Raw genomic sequence first — 13,590 nt, 5'->3', positions numbered from 1 at the left:
ACAGAAAAAATATTTTCGACAACGAAAAAAGAAGAGATTATTATTAAAATAACGAATAATTAAACAATATATAAATTAAGAAAAATCATGAATATGTTTTATAGACAATATGATAACATAGAATAGAATAATACTATTACGGTTTATCGGTTTATTCGGTTTATTTATTCTGTGATACAAGCACAACTTAAAAATAGATATTTTTTAATATAATATTATATTATATCTTATAGGTGTACTGTGGTCACGTCCATGGACGAATGTAGTTAATTATCACAGAATATCACATGGTCTACTGTCCAGTGGTCTTCCACCATGGTCGCCACCCATTTTAGGGTGGCGTGAGCTTTAAAATTAGGATAAGTCTTCTCTTTAGCAATTTTAAGTGATTTCAGCTTGTTCAGAAAGCTTACGCGGGTCACAAAAAATGTAGGTCTATAAAAGTGGGTCGCGAGTCCAAAAAGATTAAAAACCACAGGGCACTGACATTTTATAAGCGAGCTGTTATCATTTGTGATAATTCCGTGATAGCACAGATTGTAACTTAACAAATTTAGAATTTCGCTTTTCGATTATTATTTACTATTTAGCATTTTCTTTAATCTTTAATATAAGAACCATGCATGACTAACTAGTTAGTAGTTAAATACTATATTGGTACTTAGTGCTTACCAAATACCATTTTCTTATTATTGTTTGGTCTATGGTACCTACTACTTACATTATTACATACAATATACTTACAAGTTAATTATACGGTACCTGCCGCCGGTGACCGAAGATAGTAAACCTCGGATTTGTGGCAACGCGGACTTTCGTTAAACTCATCAAACATGTTCCGGAATCGAGTGAAACACATCAGCTGGTTCGTTTACGAATCTTTCACACGAACTATTGGATACCGACAGGCCCATCTTGCAATCAAATCTTCGCCAAACGTAAGATTCACCGCAGACTTCGATTTGTAGCTAGAAATACGTTGGACTTGTTAAATTAATAATTTTCTTCGCAGGTTCGGCTTCCAGTGATGTTGGGCCTATCCATTCCATTCTTCAGCAACAACAAAGCAAGTTTAATCAAAGCCAATGAACGCGAGATAGCTGTCGATGATGACAAAATAGTCTTACAACAAAAACTTATTGAAGCCGATCAGCTATTTCTAGCTAACAAGTATGAAGATGTAGTACGTCTACTTGGAGAGTACAAGGTGATTATGTTTGATATTATTTTTATTGCTATGTGATAAGTAGAGTTCATAAATAATAATATTTATTAATATTATATGTATGCGACTACTTATGAATTTAAACTGTAGAGAAATATTGTGGTAAAAAATAAAAATTTAGATTCCCAATTTATTATGAGTACACCAACCATACCCTCCAACATATATTGTTTCTGTCTTAGAAATATACAAAATGACAAATTGTTGTTCAATAAAATCAATTCTGTGTGTTTAGCAGTTAAACTTTAAGTATTAAAGTGAAATTTCCTATTATCAAACTTAAAGGTAAGAACATTTTTTGTGTTCATAAGTTGGATTCTCACAATACTTTAATTTTTAAATGAAAATACCGTAAAAAAAATTAATGAGAAAACAGTTAATTTGCCATGTTATACATTTATAAGATGGATACAACTCATGTATAGTGGCATCCTCTTAAGTTTTTAACCTTCTATGTTATATACATATTATTACATAATGTTGTAGTAATCAAACTACATATTGTAAATTTGAATTTTCTTAGTAATAAAAAATTGATTTGTTCTTTATTTTATATTTTATTATTTTTAAATAATTTTTGGGGTATTTATTTATCAGTAAGCCACATTTAAATAGTTGATAAATGTTTAACCTTGATTGTTAATTATCAGTTATTAATTTTAATATTATATTAAAACTAGTAAAAATGAAAAATTAATATATTTATGTATGTTAACCTAATTGTTATAATTATGTATATTATTTATTTCAGGAAAAAAATAATGTACAAGTACTATGGCGTTTAAGTAAAGCTGAATATAATATGAGTTTGGATGAAAACATAAGCAAAGAGAAAAAAAAATCTTTGATATCATCAGCACATGAATCTATTATTAAAGCATTAAGCATTGATTCAAATATATCAGAAGTTCACAAATGGGCTGCTGTCTTAATTGATGCATACAGTAATATCAATTTAGGAATCAAAGAACAATTACTTAAATTGGAAATTGTGAAATTTCATTTGCAAGTATGTGCATTGTGCAGCTATAGCTATATTTTATAAGTAGTGGCGCACACTCAAATATAAAAAGGGGTAGCATGTTCAATGAAAATTATACCACCCATCCACAAAATCGTTTTCAAAAACTAAAAATAAATGCAAATTAGTATAATAATGTTTTTTCTAATTTACTGCTATTATCAGTGTCTATGTTCAAATTGAGCATCATTTTGGCATGAAAATATCATTACACTTTCAAGCCAAAAAATTCAGGGGTAGCAGCTGCTACCCTAGAAACTTCTAGTGTGTGCCACTGTTTATAAGCATCAATAAATAAATCACTTAATTCATTATCTATTATTCTTATTTTTTTAGATGGCATTAGAACTGAACCCAAAAGATCCATTTTTACGATACATGATTGGTTATTGGTAAGACTTACATTTTTTAGTTGTGTGTTTTTTGTTACATTTAATAAGATGTATTTATTAATCGAAGTTGTTAGAACTACAAATATTAAAACATTAAAATTTCATTATCTGGTTGTAATAACATTTATTTTTTATACTTGTACAAATTAAAATTTAATGCAGTGATAGATTAAACTAGTTAGTACTAACTAATAAGTAGAGCTGGGATATTATGCCCTTAAAAAAATGTCTTTAAAATTTATTTATAATAGTTTAAAAATTTTAAAAATAATATTATATTTTAAAAAGTATTTCATAACGTAAACATTTTATTTTATTAAATACATATTTAAAAAAATTGTTATTCTTTATTGTTACATTGTATCACAAGAGCGTAGATAAGAAATTGTTTCATCTATTTTTACAAATAAATATCTTACAAATGTCCTATTCTTATTCAAAAATACCTAAAACATATTTGTAATAAAACGAACATTGCAAAGTAAGCTTTGGAAAACAATGCAAAGTGCATCAAAATCTCAGCCCTACTAATAAGTAATTTCATATTAATAAATCAAGATGCTAAAATTGTACAAAGCTTAATTTAAGAAACACTAAATTGATCAATTAAAATAGAACTATATAATTAATTTTTATTGGTTTGGTGTTATTTTTTTATTTTTTAACACATTAAATAATATAATTTTTAGGTGTTACAATCTTGCTGATATCTCTTGGTTTCGGAGGAAGCTTGGATCAATTATATTTGGCACTGAAATTCCTACATCCACATATGAAGAAGCATTAGAATATTTTAGAGAAGCTGAATCAATTCAACCAAAGTTTTACTGGTACAATCTAATTGATGTGTTAATTTAATTTTAATTAATTTATTAAATTTATTATACAGCAAAAATCTTCTCATGTTGGGCAAAACGTTTTTGAAAATGGATAACAAATTTAGTGCCGAGTATTATCTGAAACTAGTCACTCAATATCCTGTTAAAACAGTTGAAGACCATCAAGTAAATATTAAAATTTTAATTTTAATTTGATTTCTCAACAGCTTCATAACAACTTGTTTTTTTTTTTTTTTAATCTAAAACAACTAAAAATTTCTTTCCTTTTTTAGAGTATATAATTTACTATATTTAAATATTTACAGTCACAGAAATCCTATAACCATAATCATTTGTATTTATAAATAAAATAATCTTATCATAGATTGCCTTTAAGGGTATAAGAAACTTTATAAATTTTTGTTATTATAGTTTCATCAATATGAATATAATTATTAATGTCTATGTGTCATTTTTAATTATTTATAATATGCTTTTCAGGCCAAAATTGAAGCAGAAAAAATTCTCAAATCATCATTTGGGTTATAGTCAAATTACTATATTTTTCTTCTGCTATTCTGTGACACAACTGGATTTTCATCATCACCATTTTTTGAAAATACTGATTTATTTGTACGTTTAATGTTTTTTCTACTATATCTCAATAATTTAAGCAATTCAGTGTAGATATAATTTCAGAGTTTAGCCTCTCAATTCTCCAATGATCTTTAAAATATAGACTGTAGCTTAAGCTGAAAATCTTCCTATATATGTATAATTTTTTTTTATTATTATTATTATTTGCATATAAACTATAATTTGTAAGTAACTCGTTATTTGATTCATTGAAAAAAAAATATATCATTAATTCATGTTTTTATTTATTTTAACTTCATGTATCTAACTTTATAGTTAGAGTTATAGTTTGATATATAAATGTCAATGACACTAATATTACTTTTACTTAACCAAAGCTTTAAGTTACTTTTTTAACTGTTACTAGTCATACATTTTATGTAATATACTTTAATCATTCAATTTATAAATATTAAATTTGTGGTTTAAGATTTGAAATTTAGCTAGTAATTTCAAATATTTCAATGTATATTTATGATTTTATTTAAACATTAGAATTCTATGTTTTGACTTTAAACAAAATGATCTTTATTATGTTGCTTAATTTATTATTTTTATATATTTATAATTTGTTACAGTTAGACTTATTATAATAGTATTTATTTGTTCCTTTTAAGTGCTGTGCTTTACATTAGTTATGCATTTTCTACTTTTGTTATGAGAATAAACTATTATCACTTAAGCAATCTGTATTAATTGTATTTTTGTTTCAAAGTCTGTAATTGGTATGCATTATATTAGTAATATTATAATGAACTATCTGTATCTTTAACAATTATTATATAAATCAGTGGGTTTCAAACTGGGAACCGCGAGTATCCACTAAGTGTGCAGCGATTTTACCATCAATTACCGATTACATTGAATTGTGATATAAGAAAATGCGGGTATGCCTGTCAACTATTCGTCCAAGAATTAAATATATTGTAACGCCCATCAGACACACATTTCTCAACAAATGTACCTATGTATAAACTACACTTTTTTTTTGTAAACAAATTTAATAACCAATTACTAATACACTATAATTATAATTATAATTAATTAAAAAACAATTTTGTTCATCTGAAAGAAAAGTTAGTGTGCCGTGAACATTTTTTGAAGTGTACTGTGCTGTGTATAATAAAAGTTTGAAAACCACTGATATAAATGTAATAAACAAAAGAAATGTTAAAAATGGTGAAGGTAGGTAATTTTTAAAGTAATTACCACTGCTTTTCAGTAGCCAATATATAGTATGTTACTTCATTGTGCTGTAACGATAGCATACGTGAATAATAAACTAATAATATAATTAAAAATTATGTTACTATAGATTATAATTTATTGATACTCATTACTATTATTGTAAGGGACTGGATATTGATGCCATAAAAAACATAAAAAGATACTTTACAAATGCATTTAGGTATAAGTATAACCTAAAAAATGCCCCAATATTTTTTTTTGTTATTATCTTTGTGTAATAATTTACATCTTAGGATCTTACTAGTTACTACATTATATAATGATATCTTATATTATGTACTATTAATTTGGGGCGAAATATAGCAATATAATGTACTCGTGATTTGTTTTCATTTCAATTCTCATCACTCAATTGGTAAAAAAAAATAGTGAAAAATGTCCTATAACTCTAATGAATGACCTAAAACGAAACAAAAATGTAAAATAAAAATCAGTTATATAGATTCGTGTGCACGAAACGTTTTCTTAAATGTTAAACGAAGTAAGGTCACTACGATAATTTATGAAAAATAAATATTAATATACCATAATATTGAATATTCATACATTTTATTATAATAAACATCGTCATACGTAATAGGCGATTAGGCATTTATATATGTAGTTGTATATACTGGCTAGCTGCTGCATTATTCTCACTTAATACGTAGTATTTTTCCTTATTATACTTTTGATTCTCTTTGACGTAGAATTGTAAGTTTTTTATTAGTTCTTCTACAACTATATTATGTGTAAGTGCAATTAATAAAACTAAAATATGTATAATATATAAATCCTCAAAATCTGAAGTACTCAAAATTGTTTAAATATCAATTTATTAGAGCCACAATTAATTAATAACGCCCAAGTTTGTAAGTACTCAAGTTCTAATGTTTTTTTAAATACTTATATCTAATAGTTACCTATATTAAATGTTGATATTAAAGTATAATATAAATATTAAATAAGGTTAATCGCGAGCGCAGCAAGCTACTTTGTAATACAAATACATAGTTGGTTGAACCTTATACACAGTGGCCTCTCGTAAGCGAGGCAGAGTCACAGTATTAAAATCGTGGGTTCGCCGTCGCCTATTGCATGTAGTATTCAGAAACAATTTACAGTGGTGTAGACAGAGGTTTTATCAAAAATGTAAAAATGTTGGTGTGCCGAATCTAAATAGATGACATACAGTGAACTAATTTAGATTTTTGGATAGATAAACAGTATAGTGATCGTTATATTATAATTTACGGTTGTAAATATGTTTTTAAATGTAGAATGAAAATAATAATCGTGACATTTTAGAGATACATCTACGAAATGCCGGCATGTAAATTCTTATCAGAACGGTTATCGGGGTCTCGAAGACGCGGGATCGTAATATTATTGTAAATAATATATACCTATATAATATATATATTGCGGCTAAACTGGACATCAATAGCCGCGAATGGACCATAGAGCGAGAGTACTATAGACCGGCGATAGTCCGCGAGTATGACGTGCAACATGTGCATAGTCTATCGGCTATCCAACGGTTCTAGAAGATGGTTAGTATCTTAAGACCGTCGTCCATCCTCCGTATACTATCTACGAACCGGGGCGAGAGCGATAAGCGAACTGATAAGATGGTAATTTGTAACTCGGTGTCATCGTTTCTCCGTCGGCGCTCCGTTTAAAATAAGAAAGCCATTTCTAGAATTAAATTAATCGAATCGAATTGTAGAAGAGCAACGCTTACAGCTACGGGTACGGTGATATAATTGTTGAATTTTAATTAGTCGCTAAAAATATGACGATCATTCGATCAACGTTTGGATTAGATGCTGTAAATGATTTTCAACAGACTCCAAATGGATTTTCATTGCGTTAAATGATTTATGATTGTCTCATAATATATACTTTGCTTTATTATCAGAGGCTCACACTTTATTATAAAATTTTTCCATCCTTATGTTTTTTTTTTTCATAGATGGCATTGCCTAGGGTGTTATTGGTGATTCCGCTGTTTGCCGTTTCAATTTTTGGGTTGTACATTCTCATCCAAAATGCTCCAACCACCGATAACCAAGTAAGAACTCCGTTTCCTACTCACAACAATATGGTTATTAACTACATACAATTGTGCAGGGTCAAGTGAATTAAAACTGTTTTTTTTTAAATATTTTTCTTTCATCAAAGTTTATATCCGCCTAAATTGGCCATCTTGAAAAATTATTTTTAACAAAAATAATTAGCTTATTTACTTTATTATAATTATGTATAAATATGATAAATTTTACTTACAGCTAAACAACAATTTCTGACATCTCAAATACACATACTATGTATGAACATGAGTGAACAATTAACTATATAATATAATAGACCAATACTTACAATGACTTTATGGCAACTCATCAATTTTAAACTAGAAACTATAATTTCATTAAGACTTGATTATGGATTTTGGCGCCCTTTGATTTGTATGTTAAATTTTTATTTTATTTATGTCTTGTTATAATTTTTGTTCATCTAGTGCCACATCAAAATGGCAGTTCCCAAGAGCATGGCTGAATTAAGGGAACTCAACTTGTGTCTTAAAAAACATTATGATAACAACTTCCTATATATGCTTACATTGTTCAGTACTGTTTACATTATCAAACAAGCCTTTTGCATACCAGGCTCTGTTATACTGGTGAGTACGCATGTTGGTGAGACGATATCAGTCTCAAGGTATTCAACCTACAGTTATCCTAATCTTAATTTTAAATTTTAATAGGAAAACATTTTTTTTATTATTTTCTAAAAATATAATTTAAAAGTTTTCAATGATAATATTGTAATTATTGATCTGTAATAGTTTTTTTCCTAGAAACTAATTAAAAAAAAAAAATAGTTTAAAAGTTATAAAACTATTATAATAAAATATTTTATAAGCTGTAGACTGGCTGAAACATATGCATTATTATACTTTTAAAAATGTCATTGTTATTATTATTTTAACAAATCTTTTGTTTGTATAATGTTAACTAAGTTTTGAAACCATAATTGATATATTATAGATGAAATGTAAATATAAATATAAATAATATAGTAGAATGTATTAAATCTTTGTTTTTACATGGATAATTTTATTAGCAATACTTCAAACAATAAAACTCCCTGTAGATATTATTTTTATTTTCATTTTGAAGCCAAAAAGTTGTTTTATAATATGCATGATAAGAAAATAAATATAATGAAATAAAAAATTTAAAACACTAAACATTAAAAAATTCTATTAAGATAATGTTAACCGGTTTTAAATACAAAATAAATTATAAAAAAGGTAAATTTATATACATTTCCAATAAGAGAAATATTTTCATAACTTCCTATTTTAAAAAAAATGTACATATTTCTCATGTGATTATTTTTATTAAGAATTGCATTGCCTTAGTCTTTTAAAATCAATATTAAAATTTAATTTGACCAGGTTTGTACCATTGCAGTTATTTTAATGACTATTATTTTCCAGAATTTGATTGCGGGTTCGTTGTTTGGCTCTGGTCTTGGGCTCCTGTTGGTATGTACGCTGTCCAGTATAGGTGTCTCGATGTGTTACCTCTTGTCTAAAATATGCGGAGTCGAGACGTTTCTAATGAATTATTTCCCAGGAGCGTTAAGCTCGTCAAAAAATACTGTGGGAAATTTGGTAAGTAAAATACCACATTTTGTAAACATAATTTTATTATTTCCATTATAGAGAAACAACAAGGGTTTTAGGAAGACAATAAACTCACATGTGTTGTTCTGTGTTCTAAGCTTTAATACTAAAACAAATTGACCTATTATCAAAATTAAAGGTAAGACCATTTTCCATGTTTAAGTGTTGCATTTTTCTGATATTCTAATTTTTAAGGTAGGTATGAGTATTTTTAACTTGTAATATTTATAATGCTCATTATTTAAGCAATGTTATTCTTACCTTTAACTTTGATCATAGGTCAATTTTTACTAATATTAAAATTTAGAACCTATAATTGCCAATTGGTTCTACTGATAACTAATTTGCTATGTTGTATGTATAAAATGAAGACAACATATGGAATGGTGGCATCTTCTTAATGAAACTATTGTTTTAGGTTCAAAACAATAAACATCAACTTTGGTACTTGCTACTAATCTTGCGCATCATTCCAATCACTCCAAACTGGCTGTTGAACCTGCTTGCACCAGTTTTTGGCATTCCTCTATGGACATTTACGTATACTACATTTCTTGGTATGTCCAATGAAAACCAAGTAGTTTTTCATAATATTTTCTATAGTATATTATATTAATATGTATTCCAAATATTACATCAGTTTTCTTTTTTACAGGGCTGATGCCATACAATTACATATGTTGTCAGAGTGGTGAGACTTTGTCAAGTATCAATTCGTTGGAAGAAATATTTACTTTAAAAACTACACTTCAGTTAACATCCATAGCCGTGGTTATGGTGGTCGTAAAAATTGCTTCGAAGTTCTGTAAAATAAACACCTAATTGTTATTTACTGTGTTTACTAATTTGTTGCTTATGGTATGTTTGTTGGACAATAATAGGTGTTTAAAAACTGTATGTGTGTACCTACCCAGTTATTGGTGGCTAAATGATGACCAATTTTGTTATAAGGTAACCTCAATTCTGCAAGACACATTGTCAAAGTTCATCAAAAGTTAGAATGCACAATGTTTGTAGGTACTGAAATGTATTTAATTTAATAGATTTGATAAATTTATTATTAAAAATTATGATTAGGACTGAAAAATATGTCCAAATTGTACTGAAAAACTTTTTGGATAAATATTTGGTTGATAAATTCAGTCAATTCAGAATTGAAAAAAAAACACACATGACAAATTGGAAAAAGGACAGTTGCAAATCTTTTATCTATGTGACAGCGGAAGAGACTGAAATAGAAAAAAGAAGAAAATTTCACTTTAGAACTTTGGTATAGAATCCTTGATTCAATTATAAAAATTAAAAAAAAATTAATTTTGGAAAATTGGCCCGTACAAAATCAAGGACTGTTATTGAATAACAATGTTTCTATTTTCATGTAAGTAATGAATCTCAAATTAGTTTAATTCAGATGTATACAATATACATACTAGAAAAAGCTTAAGTATATATAACCAAATTACTTACAAAATACATCAATTAATGTATGACCAAATAATAAGGTTATTATAAAGCTTTGAATCGGAATAATTGAATACAATTTATAAATTTTTTAAGATTATACATAATATAATACTATGAAAAAATCAGGTTTTGATATTACCATTGCCAAAATCATTAAATAATATTATAAATAGCAGTGGCGAAGCGTCATAGGAGATGATGCAACGTCTCCCAATTATGGGTGTGCGGGTACAGGGGGGATTTTAATGTAAGTGGGGTTTACTATCTTCGCTATGAGACATGTCTCGCTATTCAGATTTTCTTAATTATCGACATCGCCATTGTCCCTTCTAAATCGCTATTACTGGTAGCCAATAGGTACCCAAGTGTTTCTTAATATTGTTCTTTTTATATTATAGTTTGTCCTGGTGGCTAATGATTTATTTAATGTAATTTTGAACAATGGAATTAATTAACAATGAAATTATTAATTACTCATATGAAAAAAAATGTATTATCGAATAGGTAAAATAAATAGGGAGGAATTCAAGCGTATTAGTGTAATTTTATTTAATGTCTTCCCAACTAAAAACTTAAACTTCGCCACTGATAAATAGTATTATTATTACTTATAGATTTACGGGTAAAAAACACTTTTAGTAGTGAATATAATAAAAATTAGACATTTGGTAAAATTAAACTGGAAATAATTATAAATAAATAAGGTTATTATACTATACTAATGAGTAATGATAATATTGAATTATAATATTTTCTGGGTTTTACTTTTGAATTGATTTATTTAATGTAAGAAGGAAGACATCGATTTCTATGGTAATTTATGTACTTCATTAGAAATTTAGTTTACAAATTATAATTGTGTATTCTGCTAGATTTTGAAAGAGGAACATGTAAGAGACGTTGAAGTCTTGTGGATCTTGCTGTTTGAAAAATACAATATAAGTATTATATAAATAACTGTATTTTTATTAATTATTAAAAGCTCTACTACCATCATAATGGTTTTTATTTTATTATTTTAAACATTTGGAAATTAATATAAATATTATGAATATTATTATATAGTAAAGAAAACAATGATGATATTCATGTTTTATATTCCATTTTATGCATTGCACACTCAATTATATGAAATATTATAGGTTTTATATTTTGGATCTACCATCCCAAAAGATTTGAAATAAGAACAAGTAAATACCTATTTACTATATCAATGAAATTTCAAAACCTATATTAATTAGAATGAAGCGCATTTATATTTTGTAATAGTTAAAGAAAATAGGGAACAACACTATAGAAGTGAGTTCATCACCTTTTCAAACTGAAAGTATTGACTATTGCGATATCTTTTGAAAATAACATGAACGTGAAGTATGCTAGTACCATTGATTATATAGTTACATACTTACATATGGTTTTAACAAATGTCCATCTGTTATTGGTCAATTTTTTTATTTTTAATAAAATTATTGAAATGTTTAATCATAACCAGACCTATTAGCATAAGTAGAGTGATACCACCAAAAAATAAAAACCTTATTACATTTAAGTAGGTAAATATTATCAATTAATTTAAAAATTTGCCCACTAGTCCCATATTATTCCCAATTATAACATAATATAAAATAATCTTTAGGTTTCATTAATGTTATAAGATTAGGTCATCAATATGTAGTAATTAAATATGGTACTATATTCTTAATAATATTACTTATATGTTCTATTCAAGGTATTTATAACATAAATTATAAATTATAACTATCTTGGTCAGTGGCGTATGCAGGATTTTTTTAAGTCATATCATAATTATATGCAAGAATTGACCTTTTTTATTTTTAATCCTTGTTTCATAATTTGATCAGATACTTATTTTTAAGGGGGGTGTCATATCTCCCTGATACCCCCCCTTGCGTATGCCACTGACTTTGGTTCTATTAGAATGTTTATATTAATATTATTGATATATTTATGAAATAACTTTAAACATAGGGTGACTATAGGTAATGGCTTCTCTTATATGAATGTTCACATTTTCTTTATTTATAATTTATTATAATACAAGTAAACAGAAAACTGTTAAATTGTGTTATTAAAGCATGTTTCATGAAAATTAGGTATTTTAATATTTATATTACTACTTTCCAAAAATATAAGACATATAATAAGGTATTAAGATATATTTATTAATTGTTCTTAAAAACCATAAAAATACTGAATAAGAAATTAATGATATATGTATATTTTCTAATTTTAAGCTTTTCTACTAGTCCTCAATTGAATAAAATTAATTATGATGGCATCATTATTGATTTGGATAATTGAGAGAGTGTAGACTATTTCATTCTCAAGCAGCAGTAATTTAAATAATTATAATTTAGTGAATAGAAAAACTTGTTTAAATTGAAATTTTATAAAAGTTGTAACAATTTTTTATTGTTAAGCCGTTACTGTTTTACTTATATTTAAATATAATACATAATTACACAAATCAAATTATTGTTAATGTAATAATATAAATACAGTGGAAAGGATTTGGTGGTCTGAAAATTCTTTAATATATGTGTACTTCTAAGGTTGGATTTGGTTATATTTATGGTCTGGAAATTGCTATTGCCACAGCTTATAATAGTTATTGATTATTATAATATGTTATTTTATACAACTCGTTTACTTAAGTCATCTGGTTTTTAATTTCAGCCGTTTGACGCATGCGGGATTATTCCTTACCAACTTGTCCGCAAGCTTGTGAAATATCAAGACCAGTATTTCATCAAAATGTAGCTGAGTACAATAGGTACCCTAACCAATAAATAATAATTATCAAAAAAATTATAATTAACATAGAACATAATACAATTTTGCTATTTCTGAATATAATGGTTTATAAGGTTATGTATAATTATAGAATAAGATTCACTATGTTGATATACAGGGTGATTCTTTTATCAAACAACACTCATTATTTCAAAAAGTATTAATATGTTTGAAAATATTTTTTATCCTCATAATTTTTTAAGTTTTTTATTTTTTTGAATGACAACATAGATTTTTAATTTTATATTCCAAAGCAGAATAATTTTTTGAGTATTTTGATACATAAAATTTGAATTTAG

The 13,590-nt window shown here is 26.5% G+C and overlaps 2 protein-coding genes across 7 annotated transcripts; both read left to right on the top strand.

The window, feature by feature from the left end:
- The first annotated feature begins 529 nt into the window (after window positions 1-529).
- On the top strand, window positions 530-4,299 carry LOC113553825 (regulator of microtubule dynamics protein 1-like). Its single transcript, XM_026957367.1, has 7 exons — window positions 530-938; window positions 1,013-1,207; window positions 1,977-2,234; window positions 2,583-2,638; window positions 3,328-3,468; window positions 3,528-3,642; window positions 3,958-4,299. Exons 1-7 carry the CDS (start codon window positions 834-836, stop codon window positions 4,003-4,005), a joined length of 918 nt encoding a protein of 305 aa, XP_026813168.1. The 5' UTR covers window positions 530-833; the 3' UTR covers window positions 4,006-4,299.
- Window positions 4,300-6,113: 1,814 nt separating this feature from the next.
- Window positions 6,114-13,425, top strand: LOC113552182 (transmembrane protein 41A-like). 6 transcript variants are annotated; one of them, XR_003405163.1, is made up of 9 exons: window positions 6,114-6,191; window positions 7,295-7,393; window positions 7,841-8,002; window positions 8,825-9,001; window positions 9,432-9,570; window positions 9,669-9,813; window positions 9,895-10,030; window positions 10,091-10,391; window positions 13,175-13,423. XR_003405163.1 is itself a non-coding variant. In XM_026954920.1 (7 exons), the coding sequence occupies exons 2-7, from the start codon at window positions 7,295-7,297 to the stop codon at window positions 9,900-9,902; spliced, it is 735 nt and encodes a 244-aa protein (XP_026810721.1). In that variant the 5' UTR covers window positions 6,785-7,071; the 3' UTR covers window positions 9,903-10,019. The 6 variants fall into 6 exon arrangements, 2 of the variants coding, with proteins under 2 accessions (XP_026810721.1, XP_026810720.1); XR_003405162.1 differs by lacking the exon at window positions 6,114-6,191 and adding an exon at window positions 6,772-7,071 and having other exon boundaries at window positions 9,895-10,026; window positions 13,175-13,421; XR_003405161.1 differs by lacking the exon at window positions 6,114-6,191 and adding an exon at window positions 6,772-7,071 and having other exon boundaries at window positions 13,175-13,421.
- The last annotated feature ends 165 nt before the right edge of the window (window positions 13,426-13,590 follow it).

This window comes from Rhopalosiphum maidis, chromosome 2 (genome assembly GCF_003676215.2).
Source record: "Rhopalosiphum maidis isolate BTI-1 chromosome 2, ASM367621v3, whole genome shotgun sequence".
Taxonomy (NCBI): domain Eukaryota; kingdom Metazoa; phylum Arthropoda; class Insecta; order Hemiptera; family Aphididae; genus Rhopalosiphum; species Rhopalosiphum maidis.
The sequence above is the reverse complement of the archived record's forward strand: the minus strand, read 5'-3'. Positions and strand labels throughout refer to the sequence as shown.

Coding starts and splice junctions, on each gene's coding strand:
- LOC113553825 (XM_026957367.1), top strand. CDS start 834: ATGTTCCGGAATCGAGTGAAACACATCAGCTGGTTCGTTTACGAATCT. Junction 939..1,012: donor CAATCAAATCTTCGCCAAAC/GTAAGATTCACC, acceptor TTTTCTTCGCAG/GTTCGGCTTCCAGTGATGTT. Junction 1,208..1,976: donor GTCTACTTGGAGAGTACAAG/GTGATTATGTTT, acceptor TATTTATTTCAG/GAAAAAAATAATGTACAAGT.
- LOC113552182 (XM_026954919.1), top strand. CDS start 7,295: ATGGCATTGCCTAGGGTGTTATTGGTGATTCCGCTGTTTGCCGTTTCA. Junction 7,394..7,840: donor CTCCAACCACCGATAACCAA/GTAAGAACTCCG, acceptor TTGTTCATCTAG/TGCCACATCAAAATGGCAGT. Junction 9,002..9,431: donor AAAATACTGTGGGAAATTTG/GTAAGTAAAATA, acceptor CTATTGTTTTAG/GTTCAAAACAATAAACATCA.